Raw genomic sequence first — 16,450 nt, forward strand, 5'->3', positions numbered from 1 at the left:
GTGAACAAGACCTTCAAGGATAAGACTGATGTTATCCTAAATTTGTGGCTGTAAATCAAATATATAGCTTTATTTCTTCAAAAAGGCTAAAGAAATCCTAAAAACGGTAGACTGTCGTGAAATTTCATGAGTGAATACTGCGTTATGTAGCCTACTATGAACTACTTTCAGACACAATCATGCACTAGTGAGTAGGCCTACATGTAAACACTGCGTGTCTATTTTCAGTTGGCGTTGTTTTTAGCTTAACCCATCTCTTACACTTGTAGAAGAAAATGTGTTACCTTACAATTCTTATTTGTATCTCATATAATGTTCCTTTCTCTCGGAACATCAAATGTCCTGCTGCCCCTATTTGATTGTGGTTGACTTGTTAGTCTTGATGAAAAGACTCTTTGATCTTTCCCTCTTCCTCAACTGTCTCCGTAACATTTGTCTCACATACATTGATCAAGGCCCGAAGGGTGACCCCTGTAGTGACATTGTCTAGCTGTCCCGAGAACAGTCACACCTTGTAGACATCCACAGATGTCTCTTCCTCTGCAGAGAGACATGGGTTGATTCAATGCAAATCCACTCATGACACCTTCCCTTTTGTTCTCCCGAATGTTCTGTATAAATCCACCTTCGCCAGGCCATTCAGGAGAATGGATCTTCATGGATACACTGTGAATTTCTTTTCTCCACTGTCAGTGATTAAACCTCATTTGAACCAGCCACAGAATTGGACCTGGACAGTTTTTCTTCCACACACTCCATTATATATCTTATATCATAATATCATCATATTATTTATCAAATATATGTATTTGTCACTACATTTGTACAACATGTTGCATGTTCTTGCTTTTTTGAGTAACAGCTGTGTGAGAGAATACCGGCGCTCCTACCTTCGGCCATTGTTTTTCTATCAGTCGCTGCCACTGAGGATCAAGTAGCTGTAAAATAGAATGAGGGAATATGAACACTTCTTGTTCACAGGCTTCATGCAGACCTCTGTTGTCTCATGAACACTTACATCATTCACAGAATGCTGTCTTACTATAACAATCAGAACACCAAGAAAAGCAATCATTTGAACAGGTAAACACATTAAGGCTCAGTTATATGGCAACGCAGAAACAAAATTAAACCATTAAAAAAATACCAATATAGGAATGTGTCTGATTATAGAGGCACAGCCAAAATTAAAACTTCCAGGAGTGCATGGCACATAACGAGCTTGTGATGCTCCGTAAAGGTCCAAAGCAGTGGGTGGTTGTTTTTAAAACTACAATGTTGTACTAATTCAGCCTGACACAGTATTTAAGATTATTAGATTATATTAGATTAAGATTATTGGCTGGACCGTGGCTCTGTGGCTCAGTAAGTAAGTAAGAAAGTAACTGACTGATCAAGTTGCACCATTGGTCAACCTCAACCTCAACAAAAAAACTTGTTTTTGATTAACAAGTACAGAGACTCCAAAATCACTACACACAATCAAGGGTCTCGTTATGGTCATTCTTTCATTGGTATTAATCATGAATATCTTTTCTTGTGTAACAGTGGAGTTATTGATTAATATAGGAATATATTAATGATTAATACCATACCACCAAAATGATAAAAAGGCATATATTTTCAAAATAGCTGTTGTAGTATGACCATAAGGAGCCCCTTGATGTGTGTAGTGATTTTGGAGTCTCTGTACTGTATAACAGTGGAGTTATTGATTTTTGTTTGCAGTCTTGCAATTTGCAGACGGTCCCTGCGCACTCGCCCGGCTGCGCATAGAGATCAATGTTCTTCGTTCAGCTAGGTTTATCAGACGGTTTATTTTTGTATAATAAATCGGGGTTTTGGTGCTTGTAGCTCGTAGCCTATGATATTACGGTCAAAGCCATCATTGGTTTTTGAAAAACGTTTCACTTCTGATTTATTGATCCCGGAAGTTCGACTCTCTGAATATCTCCAACTTTACCGAACTGTCAAACTGTCAAACGGTTTGGTGAAAACATCTCAGTTTAGTTAATGCATCATTAGTAACAACGGTGATGTCATCAGGAAAGCGTTCTCACACCGTTTTAACGTTAAAATCCGACAAGAAGTTCAAAATACGGAAGTGAAAGTAAGAAAAGAACAAAAAGAAGAAACGTAAATGTCGTTTTACAAACCTTTTTTTAAACAGCTCGTAACTTCAGCTGTCAGAGTCCGTCCACTTTTTATGATTGCGGCAAATCATTGATCGCTGTGTTGACAGCACTCTGTTGCTCTCATGAAAAGTGGAAAAGTGTTTGAAGTGTGTCTTCCCCTTCGAGCCTTCTTCTCCGTTTACTTGGCTGTGACGTGCAGACCGGGAGGTGTCAGTGTTGCTATGCTGGACGGCCGCCAGAGGGCGGTAATGGTACACACAGCTACAGAGACGAAGAAGAAGAAACACTCCATACCAGTTGGTGGCGCTGATGGGCGAATTTATTGTTGCTAACCAGCAATAAACCTCAAAGAAGAAGAAACACTCCATACCAGTTGGTAACAGAACATAGGCCTGCCATGACTATGGATGGGATACTCCATTTTGGCGTTATAGTCCTGCATTAGACCCTGGTTCACCCAACAAAAAGAGACAAACTCACAACAACAAACATAGATGCAATGTTTTAGTAACTTTAATCAGCTTGACGGTGTAAAACTAGGAATTCCTCATGGTTCCTACCAGTAAACGATACCTGTTGCTGGACCTGTGTGTAGGCTTTTATTGCCCCAGGATGTGCATGTGAAGGCTCCCTGTGGTTCCTGTGCTGATATCAACATTCAAGGTTGTGTTAACAATTTGAGCTAATTTCTTGCTTGTGGATATTTACATTAGCAAAAGCTTTATATGACACGTTGAGACAGTGACAGTGCAATAATACTGATATATTATATGATACTCCTACCTCAGCAGCAGATACACTACTATACCCATACCTGCAAACTCATGAGGCTGGAAAAGGTGACAAACTAAACCGTTGTAGGGGGTCTGGCCTGACATTTGCTTTGCGATGCTGAAAACAGGTGAATTCAACACAGTATTCATGAGTTCTTCTTCTTGAGACTGGCAACAACAAACGGCTCTTTCTCCTCAAGGATTTTGAAGAAGATGTCTTTTCCGTCGCATCCGGCTGCATTCAGGGGACCTCCGTAGAGTTTTCCCATCTTCTCCCGGGTGGTTGGAATGGCAGACATTCTGTCGTAAAATTCTTGCTGGATTACAACTTCTCTCAGGAGATGATCCAAGATTGGTTCAAAGTTGTTCACTCTGTCGATCAGATCACACTGGTGTTTATCCACGAAGTGATCGCCTGAGGCTAGAGGGAAAGAAAAAGAATTGGATTCAGGTCAACAGCCTACCTGGTGACATCACTTTCTATAACATTTAAGAAATCTACCCATCTACCCATTGTCCACCGCTTATCCTGTATTCAGGGTCGGGGGTGGTAACAGGTAACCAGTCTATCACAGGGAGACATGTAGAGACAGACAGGTAACCAGTCTATCACAGGGCCGACATGTAGAGACAGACAGGTAACCAGTCTATCACAGGGCCGACATGTAGAGACAGACAGGTAACCAGTCAATCACAGGGAGACATGTAGAGACAGACAGATAACCAGTCTATCACACGGAGACATGTAGAGACAGACAGGTAACCAGTCTATCACAGGGAGACATGTAGAGACAGACAGGTAACCTGTCTATCACAGGGAGACGTGTAGAGACAGACAGGTAACCAGTCTATCAGAGTGAGACATGTAGAGACAGACAGGTAACCAGTCTATCACAGTGAGACATGTAGAGACAGATAGGTAACAAGTCTATCACAGGGAGACATGTAGAGACAGACAGGTCTTACCTTGTATGTGACCGGTGTTTTCTTGTGAAAATGAAAAAGGAGGAAAAGAAAATAGACATATTTTGACTTCACTCATCAAGGTTTTATTATAAATGTATAAATTTAAAAATATAAAAACATTTGTGAAATTTGTTTCATAATATATGAAATTTTGTGAAAAAAACACATTTGGTTTCAATGAAGCTTATGTTATGTTTTCATTTACTTAAACTAGACTTTCATTCCATTTGTCATTTGTTGGATAAAAACATGTCTGATGATAACTTGTTCGTTTCTTACATGATTGTCTGATAATTCATTGATTGATCGGGGCTGGACCACATAAGTATAAATCTCATTGGATTTAAGAGGAAACGGCTCCGTTTAAACATTTAGCGTAGCATTAAAATGAATATCTCCCCCACTTTGATTATATAAAAACTGTTCAGGTAGAATGTATTTTTGGTCTGATGATGAATTTCACTTCTTCTTCTTGAGGTCAGCAATGAGATATGTCTCCCTTTCCTCGAGGATTGCGTAGAAGACGTCTTTGCCGTCAGGTCCGGCAGCAGTCAGGGGACCGGAGTAGAGCTTCCTCATCTTCCCCTGATCAGTGCGGCTAGCCAAGATTTCATCGTACATCTCTTGTTGGATGATGCCTTTGTCGAGGAGCTTATCAAAAATGGGTCCAATGTTTTTCACTCTTTCGATCAGCTGGAGTCTATGTTTATCCACAAACTGAGCCCCTGAGGAAAGAAGGAGGAATGCCTGATTACAACTTTGTACATTTTCTTCAGAGGAAAAGGTTCATTTTGATGATCAAATAGTGGATTTCTAACTCTGGCATTAAACTACATCTGAAAGAATAAGGGTTCAGTTTACAGCAACAAAGTTACGTGTTCTCCAAATTCTGTAAAGCTCTTGCATCTAAAGTTTCTACGATACGACATTTTTGGGAGACACACTTTCATGCCAAGAGTAAGATGAGAAGATAGATACTATATACTATACTTCTACTATACTACTACTAACACCAAATGCAGTTGGAACCCGAGGGCCTGGGCTGCACCAGATTTCTGCCGAAAAGCCTTTTAAAGCAACACTAAAGAGTATTTAGTGCCTTAAAATAATGTTTCCAAAATAGTTTCAGGGGTTCATCACCTCAAAACCGGGTGAACGGGACTTCAGCATTCGCTCTGCAGCCCTCTATTGGCTGTAACCGCACAATGTAACTTGCCTCGTCGGGTAGTGTTTTTGTAGTTCTAATGAGAATACAAATTTGACCTGCTTTACGGCAAGCGTTACAAAAGCCAGTAGGTGGAGACTCTGCCTGGAGATTAGTGGGTGAACACCCGGCAGGTGTGTAGAAGATACTTTGCAGCTAGCTAGTTTTCAAATTGGTGTCATGGCAGAGCCTGCAAAGAAAAGGAGGAGTATAATGTCCGATGAGGCGAAGGAAAGAAAACGGGAGCATGACAAATAAAGAGCTTGTACGAGAGTGAATATCGGACCGGCTCACACTCGAGAGCTGAAGGAGGCTACAAAATGCAAGACGGATGGTGACTTGGTTTTGTTGCTGCTGGACTTGTAAATAATACCGGTTATCAGTTTTTTTCCAACAGTGTGCATCTGTGTACAATACATTGATTATTTTTTTGGCTCATGTTAGCTAAGGCGTTAGCTATTGTGCTAATATATATGTAACTATCGCTATGGCTCATGTTAGCTAATCTTAGCTAAGGCGTTAGCTATTGTGCTAATATATTTATATATGTAACTATAGCTATGGCTCATGTTAGCTAATCTTAGCTAAGGCACTCTATTGTGCTAATATATATATATATATATATATGAATGCAAATTTTATTTAATTTTATTTATTTGTCTTTTAAGAGACATTTCTCTCTCTTGCACAATTGATTATTTTTTTAAGGGGTTTGTTCAATATGCAATACGACAACTCAATACAACACGTTAAGCTAAATCTGTAATTATTATTACTATCAATATTTATATAAATGTTATAATTAAATTGTAATAATATATTATTTTTATTATTATGAAAACACATAATATACAAACATAATATTACACATAGAAACACCTTGTCCTCAATGCTTAATAAACATACAAATGTTGGTTCCAATATTTCAAATATTAATATAATGTCTCGTGTTAAAAACAACTCACGGTCACCGGAAGCAGGTGTGGAGGACGTCAGTCCAGCGATGTCTGCAACTGTCATATAGGAAGCACGGTTACATCCTGATAACACTCTGACTAAAACACTGTTTATGAATATTTAATATGCTGCTGTTTTATCAACCCACTCCTGGACCAAACCGACTCTTCGGTCAGACCGTTGAGCCGTGTCTTACCTTGTATGTGACCGGTGTTTTGGTATTCTCCTGAAAAAGAAAAAGGAGGAAAAGAAAAGAGACATATTTTGGCTTCACTCATGATACATATTTGAGTGACAGTTAAAAGTGTTTAATAGGCTGTGCAGATGAATTCCGGTGATATTATTTAAACCTGACCTTTTCGAATCATATGGTTCCATACTGTTTGAAGCTCTTTACTGTGTTTGAGCTTGAGTGCAAAGTCTGCGTCTGGATTTCTTATGAACACTTCGAAGAAACTTGGGATACTGCTGTTATATATGAGCTGTATGTCCTTAGGAAAAAAAATAAAATATGGGAAAAGGAAGTTAGACTTTCAGCATCCGGAGTTTGCAACAGCGATTAGTAAGTTTTTTTCGTTTTCTCATCAAAATCAAAGACATAGAACAGAAAGGGTAAAAAAAAAAAATGATGAATACAACTGCCAAATATTGGTAAAATGTCATGATTTCAGATATTTAAATGTGTTATTTAAATATTCATAACAACATAACGCTCACATTGTTCATAGATATTTAAATAAAAAGGTTGATTTTAGTTTTGAAGCACTGAAATAATCTTATTTCAGTCAAACATACTTTAGGTTTAACTTCTGCACCGTGGAAATCTGCTGTGAGGATGAAACGATCTTGCATTTTCAGGGACTCCTGTGGCGGCGGCTTTGGGATGATTTTGTGTCCGTAGGATAATTTCCTCTTGTCCAGTTGCTGTTGGGACAAAAACACGAGACACATGAAAACGCAGCACGGACAGCGTTTTCATCACGTGATTTGTGGCATTAGTGACAGTAAGATATGAAATAACCTCTTTTAGACCAGGATCACGTGGGATCAGATAAACATGGAGTGTGAGGAATGCTGTGTTGATCTTGTATATTAAAACATCACACAGTATCTTCACTGGAAAGCCAACTTTCATCAGGATCGCTCTCGGAGAGAAAACTGGTTCGGACAGTTTGACGTGGTGCGATGTGACCTCGGACGCTTTCTCCACGACATCTCCAGAGTCCTCTATGTGCAGGACTGCAAACTTGTCCCATATTTCAGGGTTGTCGTCTGCACAACATAAGAGCACATAACATAAGGATTGCATCAGCTGTTGTACTCATGCTGTCTGGAATTTAAGGATCCCATATTATACTGTTTTTCATCAATTCCACACAGCTGTCAGAGGTCCAACAACACTGTATTTGATATGCATTGCCCCAAACCCATCTGTGGTCCTGAGTTTCAGCTGTCTAAAAGTTGCTCAAATGAGCTCTGCTGAGAACAGGCTGGTTCTGTGCCTGCACCTCTTTTGGAGAGAGACGGAGATGATGCTGCGAGCAGTAGCATGCTCCAATGTTTACGGTGGATGTATCTCTATGGCTTGCCTATGTGGTTCAGGTGAAGTTGTTGGTCCTGTATGGTTGAGACAGATCCTTTTACGAGGGCCAGTGTCGAGGCAAAGCCAGCTTTGTACTGACCCTCGTTACTGAAGCAGCCCGATGTGAAGTGGTTAGCACACACATAGAAGCTGACACGGACCGTATCCGGCACACTGTCATTAAAAATGAAAAGCAAGAGGCCAGATGCGGACCGTCGTGCACGGCGGTCTGTCTGACACGCGCCCCAGAGTTCTGTCCGACCGGAGGCAGCAGCGAAGACGCACCAGAGAGCGTGAGACAGGGAGGATTGTCTCCAGCTTCACCCGCACCGGGATTGATTCACGGAGCACCAGCCGGATCACGGGCTGCGCTCTCCGTCCGTGCTCACCGTGCTTTTGGGCCATGCAAACAGTGTTAATTTTGGCAGCTATTTTAGATTTAGTCTTAGTCTTAGAAAATGCTTATTAGTTTTAGTCACATTTTAGTCATTGTTTACCCGCATAGTTTTAGTCTAGTTTTAGTCGACGAAAAGTAAAAACATTTTGGTCAACTTTTAGTCATTACTTTTAGTCCCATTTTAGCACTGCCGCCCCCATGCATCTGCTTTAAGCTGCCGGTCCATAACTTGGCCTATGTTGAATTTGTTGTCTCATTCTTTTTCTATGGGCTGCATGTGTAGCTATTACAACAGGACAATTCCATTCCATCAAGCTTCTAGCTGCTTCTGTCTATGAAATATGGATATTATTTTGAGTAGTGTCCATGGGCGGTTTTGTTGCCAGGAATGGTCCTTTCCACTCCCTGCCCTAAATATGTGTGTATATAGTGTACTTCTTCTGTGCCATTTATGTATTTAACTTTCTCTATCACTTCAATAACTCTTTGACCGTCATTTGCTCTGCTCTGAACTCGTCTCCCGTTTGGGCAAACACAACGACTCACGGCCAAACGTAAATCAGGCTTTCCGATTGGCTGTAAAAGCCGCTACGGGAGCCAATACGAGCGTCCGATGCATAGACGTGACTCTATACGTCACGAGCAAGATGGCGGATGAAAATACTGATCGATATACATAACAAAACGGAGAAATGCGCCACGGAGACGAGGAGACATCTAGTCACATCTTTACAACTTTACGCATTCGTTTTGTTGTCAGAAATAAATCGCTCACATGGGCACGCAGGGTTTCGTTGTTTAGGCCCGTTTCTCTAGTTTAAGAGGAAAAAAACGCATGTTTTTTTTAATGTCCGTAGAACACACCATAAACATTTTAGTCCCGTCCCGTCTCGTTAACGAAAACGAAGCAGACATCTCGTCATAGTTTTTATCATCAAGGATCTATTTTTAGCTCGTCATCGTCTCGTCTTAGTCATAGAAAAAATACTTTTGACGAACATATTTCGTCATAGTTTTTGTTAACGAAATTAACACTGCATGCAAATGACTCCTTTCGTTACGTAACAACAAGAGCTGAATCTGAACAGCCTGTAGGTGCGCCGTTTTACCAGTGGGTGGGCTGCAGAGACCATGCAGGAATTGCTTGTTTTCCTCATCCTGGGAGGTGACGGGCTCAGGGAGGACCAGTTTATAGGTGTAGAGACCAGAGAAAACCTGTTTTTCATAATATGGGACCTTTAAAAGCACACGTTCGGTCCACTTACCTATGCAGATCCAGTGTGGCAGCTGTACTTCAAATAGCTTCCCGGCGATGACTGTGATGTCCATTAGGGGACTTGCAGGCATGTATTGCATCCACTCCATCCTCTCCATATGTCCTTCCCAAGAGCAGAACTGATACTTTAAGCTGACCTTTTCCTTGCAGACCCAGCGCAAGCCAGAGACGCTGCATTCAAAGTTTCCCGCGTGAGACTGTAAACTACAGCAAGCCATGGAAAAATAACAAATGAAATAAAAAAGATGAGCATATATCCCTAGAATATAGTTCCAGTTTGCTGTGATGCAGGATTTAGGACCTTATTCTTTTTTCACCTGTACGTCGGAGCCTCATCTGCATCTGCACTGTTCACGTCAGGTTCAACTTTAGTCCAGTCGTTGCAGTCCTGCTGCAGAGGACCAGATGTTTGGAAATAAGTGGAGATGGGACTATTTGCAACATCACATAAATGAACAAATGAAAGTGATGAACTGATGTGAGGATTACCATAACGCTTCCACCACCATCAGGCTCCATGCGTCCCAGAGGCCCTTGTGAAGACATGTCTGAATTTGTTTCAAATTGTTATTTTGATATATAAGGTCATGTGATTAATTTGGTATTTAACTTGAAATATTTCAAGTGAATAATTAGCAACAAACAAAACATTTCTTGGCACTCCATGCAAGAGTTCACTGGTACTTGAGGGAAATGTCCAGGGATCATCAAAGATCTCTGGAAAAAATGTAATTGTGATGCATCCAATAATGGTCCAGTGTGTCTGTCACACCGAAGGACAAACACCGACGTTACCATGGAGCCCCTTGCATGGCTGAAACACTGACTGATCTGATCTAATCGAAGCATGTGCTTCAACGGACGTTATTCAAACCACAAATTCAAATGGCTGTTTGACCGTCCACATGCAATTTGATTTAAGAAAAAAAAGGCATTAAAGTGTAATAAACAAAAAAAAAAACGTGCCTTTGGATCCTGACCTAACGTCCAACAACCTCTGCACCAGATCACTCCTGTTCATCTGCGTTAAAACCTCCCTGGTCACCTCCAAAGCCTGTTGGCCGTAGGTCTCCATCATCAGCTCCACTATTTCGGCTTTGCCTGCCAGCTCCATTCTCTGTCTGGAGATTCTTGGGAGGCCTTTCTCCATTTTACTGACCTGAAAGACATGCTTGAATTTCTCAAGCTCATCGTAGTTGAAATTTTCCAGCGTTTCCAAAACCTTCAACTGGACTGATGGCACTTCCTGAAGGGATTAAACACAATCAGAGGGCATTTACATGATATATCCTCTGTAGTGATAAGAGGCTAATTCTTTTGCTTCCGAGTAAGCATTTAAAGTTGTGATGATTTGTTTCCTTTTATAAACTGGTTATTATTATTATTATTATTATTATTAGGGCCACAGGGCAAGCGCACCGAAATATCCTACTTATTATTATCTTTCATCTTCCGGACAAATTTCGATTCGTTACAAATTATATATCAAAACATGTGGTTTGATCGGGATCGGTGCACTATTACTTTTATCAACAGAATACGAAACTGCGCAAAATTCTGCATTGAAGTGAATGGGACGGACCGAAAAAAAAGAGCAATCATTGTAGTTTTTCAAACGTCTTCTGCTCAGGCATACTTTCACCTTGAAACTCCGTTTGAACTTTAAACAGTAGACACAAGTCTTGTTTATTGGTGTATTAATCCATGTTTCAATAGGTCATATAGTTTTTGATCAATCACTGTTCAATGACCATGATCATTTTTGGAGAAATTATCACACGTTGTGACCTTCACATTCACCACGCTATGTGATAATAATGTAACATTACGAGACGGAGCCGTTTTAGAGGTAAATTCATGCAAAACTGCTGATGCGCGTTCCCTTCAGTGACAGTTTTTCAGCAAGCAGTCTCTGTATTTGCCTCAAAAATAACTCTGTCTCTTTTGAAATCTCTGAAGAATCTCATCATAATGTACACACTCCGGCAGTAGCCCCTGTGGCCCTTTCAAAATGTCCCCAGAGGAAATTATCTAGTTATTAGGGCCACGGGGACTTCGCCCCGAGCACTATTGCTATTCATAGGATTTTTTCCTAGTTTTTATTATTATTAGGGCCACGGGGCAATCGCACCGAGCACTGGCCCCTACAGCTATAAGCTGAAGGGACCAGTGCTCGGGGCGAAATTTTCCCATTGAAATGAATGGGACGAGCGAAAAAAAGGAGCAGTCATTGTAGTTTTTCAAACGCCTGCTACTCAGGCATACTTTCACCTAGAAACTCCATTTAAACTTTAAAACGTAGACACAAGTCTTGTGTCCTGGTGTGTCAATCCACGTTTCAATAGGTCATATAGTTTTTGACCAATCACTGTTCAACGACCATGATCGTTTTGGGAGAAATCATGAGTTTATAATGGGTGTGTATTGCGCGGAACCTTCTGGGCTAGAGTGGATGACATCATCGCTTAGAGTGTGAGGGCTTCTCAGATTTTTTTCCTTTCCAAACTCCTCCCGGCCACAGTCTTCAATCTACAGACGTGATATTTTCCAATTTTGTAGACAAACTTGTCCTGTCTCTCACAATGTGCTCAAAAACTCTGTGAGATTTACAGAATTTGAACTAGCAACCTCTAAGCGCGGCCAAGTCCATTTTTTTCCTCATCCGCTTCAATGTTAATTGAGAAGCAGATTTTCAAAGAAACCTGAAACGAGCAGCATTTCTAACTCGCCCTAGCGTCCACATTTCTGACACTAGGAAAAAATAAACGTCATCAGTGTCTTCAGCAGAGTCTTGTGGCGCTAACGGTGCGAAAATCTTGGCGATGGGAGTTTCGGTGTGAGCGTGGCAAGCTTTTGTTCGGAGCGCCCGCAAAGCCGGAATGGAGCGATAGTGAGAGGCAGAGAGACGCTCCAAAACAGTTACACACACGCAGAGAGGGCCGTTGCCATGGTGACAGCACTGTGGGGCTCTGATCTTCATAACTCACAGCAGGTGTGCTCTGATTAGTGGACAGGAAAGAGGAGTCTGTAGGAGATGTAGTCCATCGTCAACTCAGCCATACTTTCACCTAGAAACTACATTTAAACTTCAAAATGGAGACTATCTGTCTCTGTCTCACTCAGAAGTGATAGCAGGTGCGCTCTGATTGGCAGAGTTGTAGTTTTTCAAACAATACATAGTACCTAGTACTTGTCAGTACTTGAGTCTTGGTAGCATTCGGTAGTACTCAGTAGTACTTGGTAGTACTCTGTAGTACTTGAGTGACAGCTGACCTCGGTGACATGTACTGGCGACCATGGCGACCATGGCGACCACAATACATAGTACCTAGTAGTTCTGAGTACTTGAGTCTCAGTAGTACTCGATAGTACTCGGTAGTACTCGGTAGTACTCGGTAGTACTCGGTAGTTCTTGGTAGTACTTGAGTGACAGCTGAACTCGGTGACATGTAATGGCAAACAGTACTATTTGACAATACATAGTACCTAGTTGTTCTGAGTACTTGAGTCTCAGTAGTACTCGATAGTACTCGGTAGTACTCGGTAGTACTCGGTAGTACTTGAGTGACAGCTGACCTTGGTGACATGTACTGGCAAACAGTTGAGTGCGAACCACTCAACTGTTTGACAATACATAGTACCTAGTAGTTCTCAGTACTTTAGTTTCAGTAGTACTGGTAGTACTCGGTAGTACTTGGTAGCACTCGGTAGTACTCGGTAGTACTTGAGTGACAGCTGACCTCGGTGACATGTACTGGCAAACAGTTGAGTGCGAAAACACTCAACTGTTTGACAATACATAGGACCTAGTATTTCTCAGTACTACAGAGTACTACCGAGTACTATCGAGTACTCTGATTTGTGGACAGGAATGTACTAAACAGGAATGTACTAAAGTAGTGGGAAATGTAGTTTTTTCAGTCAAACGTCTTCTGCTCGGGCATACTTTCACCTAGAAACTCCATTTAAACTTTAAAACGGAGACACGAGTGGTGTGCTCTGATTGGTGGACAGGAAGGAGCAGTCAGTGGGACTAAAAACTACATATAGTAGTGGGAAATGTAGTTTTTTCAGTCAAACGTCTTCTGCTCGGGCATACTTTCACCTAGAAACTCCATTTAAACTTTAAAATGGAGACACGAGTGGTGTGCTCTGATTGGTGGACAGGAATGTACTAAAAACTACATTTAGTAATGGGAAATGTAGTTTTTTCAGTCAAACGTCTTCTGCTCGGGCATACTTTCACCTAGAAACTCCGTTTAGACTTTAAAATGGAGACACGAGTGGTGTGCTCTGATTGGTGGACACAAATGTACTAAAAACTACATTTAGTAATGGGAAATGTAGTTTTTTCAGTCAAACTTCTTCTGCTCGGGCATACTTTCACCTAGAAACTCCATTTAAACTTTAAAATGGAGACACGAGCTGTGTGCTCTGATTTGTGGACAGGAATGTACTAAAAACTACATTTAGTAATGAGAAATGTAGTTTTTTCAGTCAAACTTCTTCTGCTCGGGCATACTTTCACCTAGAAACTCAGTTTAAACTTTAAAATGGAGACACGAGTGGTGTGCCCTGATTGGTGGACAGGAATGTACTAAAAACTACATTTAGTAATTGGAAATGTAGTTTTTTCAGTCAAACGTCTTCTCCTCGGGCATACTTTCACCTAGAAACTCCATTTAAACTTTAAAATGGAGACACGAGTGGTGCGCTCTGATTGGTGGACAGGATTGTACTAAAAACTACATTTAGTAGTGGGAAATGTAGTTTTTTCAGTCAAACGTCTTCTCCTCGGGCATACTTTCACCTAGAAACTCCATTTAAACTTTAAAATGGAGACACGAGTGGTTCGCTCTGATTGGTGGACAGGATTGTACTAAAAACTACATTTAGTAGTCGGAAATGTAGTTTTTTCAGTCAAACGTCTCAGAACAACTCCGTCTGGTTTGAAATCTCGAAGAATCTCATCGCAATGTATATACACTCCGGCATAAGCCCCCGTGGCCCTTTCAAAATTTCCAGCGGGGGAATTTTCTAGTTATTATTATTATTATTATTATTATTAGGGCCACAGGGCAATCGCACCAAGCACTGGCCCCTACAGCTATGAAATAGCTGAGGGGACCAGTGCTCGGGGCCTGTGGATTTTTTCCTAGTTTTTATTTTTCATCTTCCGGACGAATTTCGATGGGCTACTAGTCCTAGAGCTTTAAGAGTTGTAGGACAAATTATATATCAAAACGTGCGGTTCGATCGGGATCGGCGTGCTATTGCTTTTGTTAGACGTAAGTCGCGAAAAACCACAGAAAATTTCCCATTGAAATGAATGGGACGGACGAAAAGGAGCAGTCATTGTAGCTTTTCAAACGTCTGCTGCTCAGGCATACTTTCACCTAGAAACTCTATTTAAACTTGTAGACACAAGTCTTGTGTATTGGTGTGTCAATCCACGTTTCAATAGGTCATATATTCTTTGATCAATAACTGTTCAATGACCATGATCGTTTTGGGAGAGATTATAATGGGTGTGTATTGAGCGGAACATTCTGTGTTAGAGTGGGTGACATCATCGCTTAGAATGTGAGGGCTCCTCGAAATACTTCAGATTTTTTTCCTTTCCAAACTCCTCCCGGCCACGATTTTCACTCTAAACACATGATATTTTCCAATTTTGTAGACAAACTTGTCTTGTCTCTCACAATGTGCTGTGAGATTTACAGAATTTGAACTAGCAACCTCTAAGCGCGGCCACATCTGTTTTTCTCCCCATTCAATCCAATGCAAATCGAGAAAAGGATTTTCAAAGAAACGCTGAAACTCACACATTTCTAACTCGCCCTAGCGTCCACATTTCTGACACTGGGAAAAAATAAAAGTGATCAGTGTCTTCAGCAGAGTCTTGTGGCGTTAACGGTGCGAAGATTTTGGCAATTTTTGTTTTTGTCAAACATCTTCTGCTCAGTCATTCCATCACCTAGAAACTCCATTTAAACTTTAAAATGGAGACACAAGTCTGTCTATTTCTCTCTGTCTCACTCAGAAATGACAGCAGGTGCGCTCTGATTGGCCGACAGGAGCAGTCATTGGGAGTTGTAGTTTTTCAAGCAATACATAGTACTTAGTAATTCTCAGTACTCAAGTCTCAATAGTACTCGGTAGTACAGAGTACTTGAGTGAGCTCGGTGACATGCTTCGCACTCAACTGTTTGCCAGTATAGTACCTAGTAGTTCTCAGTACTTGAGTCTCAGTAGTACTCGGTAGTACTGAGTACTTGAGTGACAGCTGAGCTCGGTGACATGTATCAAACTCATCAAATACACAATCCAACAACTCCAAAACGCTTTTGTGGACAAGTTTTGACCTGCACACGCTATGTGATAATAATGTAACGTTACGAGACGGAGCCATTTTAGAGGAAAATTCATGCAAAACTGCTGATGCACGTTCCTTTCAGGGACAGTTTTTCAGCAAGCAGTCTCTGTATTTGCCTCGAAAACAACTCCGTCTCGTTTGAAATCTCAAAGAATCTCATCGTATTGTATACACTCCGGCAGTAGCCCCCGTGGCCCTTTCAAAATTTCCCACGGGGGAATTTTCTAGTTATTATTATAGTGCTTATGTGATCTGTGATCAACCCTTCTTGTGAATTCAAACCACAGCAATCCTAACCTGAAACCTGAAAGCTGTGTGACGTGCATCTGATACTCACATCCTTGAGCTGATATTTCTCTGAGGAGGAAGAAAAGAGAAAATTACTGACCGATTCCAAATCAGACTTTAAAATACTTGGTTGCTTTTGAACAAAACAATATAAATAAATAATTAGAAAATAACATTATATTCTTCTTCTTTATGACATCCTTAAAATCAATAACAGATTCATTAACACGTTACTTATTCAATGCAGAAGCCATGCAACAAATACTTCCTTTGATAAGATTATAATGTGAAAATTGTGTCAAACTATTTAATTTAATATACATTGTGTACAAATCCACAATAATATTGCACAATAAACACGGCACCCAGTAGCCTGATCATTCCAATAACTGTCAATTATTCAACCATTCCTCATGGTCATTCATGTACAATAACAAAATTTCATATATTCTATTATACAATAATGTGAACTCAACTACACAGTCTGTCCTTGATT

At 40.7% G+C, this 16,450-nt stretch overlaps 2 protein-coding genes across 3 annotated transcripts in view; one reads left to right on the top strand and one right to left on the bottom strand.

Annotated features, from left to right (window-relative positions):
- Window positions 1-16,450, top strand: part of LOC311025030 (uncharacterized protein) — a 375,179-nt gene that overhangs the window by 327,005 nt on the left and 31,724 nt on the right. The gene's annotated exons all lie outside the window — the stretch shown is intronic.
- The window catches only part of LOC311025017 (NACHT, LRR and PYD domains-containing protein 1b allele 2-like), a 32,815-nt gene continuing 20,424 nt past the window's right edge, over window positions 4,060-16,450 (bottom strand). Inside the window, exons 1-9 of one of the 2 annotated variants that reach the window (XM_084027684.1) lie at window positions 9,780-9,906; window positions 9,608-9,678; window positions 9,280-9,494; window positions 7,057-7,307; window positions 6,831-6,959; window positions 6,391-6,526; window positions 6,232-6,261; window positions 6,044-6,091; window positions 4,060-4,599 (exon numbers count right to left, since the gene is read on the bottom strand). In XM_084027684.1, the coding sequence (XP_083883810.1) occupies window positions 4,334-4,599; window positions 6,044-6,091; window positions 6,232-6,261; window positions 6,391-6,526; window positions 6,831-6,959; window positions 7,057-7,307; window positions 9,280-9,494; window positions 9,608-9,678; window positions 9,780-9,836 (1,203 nt within the window). In that variant the 5' untranslated portion in view covers window positions 9,837-9,906 and the 3' untranslated portion in view covers window positions 4,060-4,333. Of the gene's footprint in view, window positions 4,600-6,043; window positions 6,092-6,231; window positions 6,262-6,390; window positions 6,527-6,830; window positions 6,960-7,056; window positions 7,308-9,279; window positions 9,495-9,607; window positions 9,682-9,779; window positions 9,907-16,450 lie in introns of those variants that run through there. The other variant, XM_084027683.1, reaches the window with a different exon arrangement.

The sequence above is a fragment of the Eutrigla gurnardus genome (genome assembly GCF_963514095.1).
Source record: "Eutrigla gurnardus genome assembly, chromosome: 14".
Taxonomy (NCBI): domain Eukaryota; kingdom Metazoa; phylum Chordata; class Actinopteri; order Perciformes; family Triglidae; genus Eutrigla; species Eutrigla gurnardus.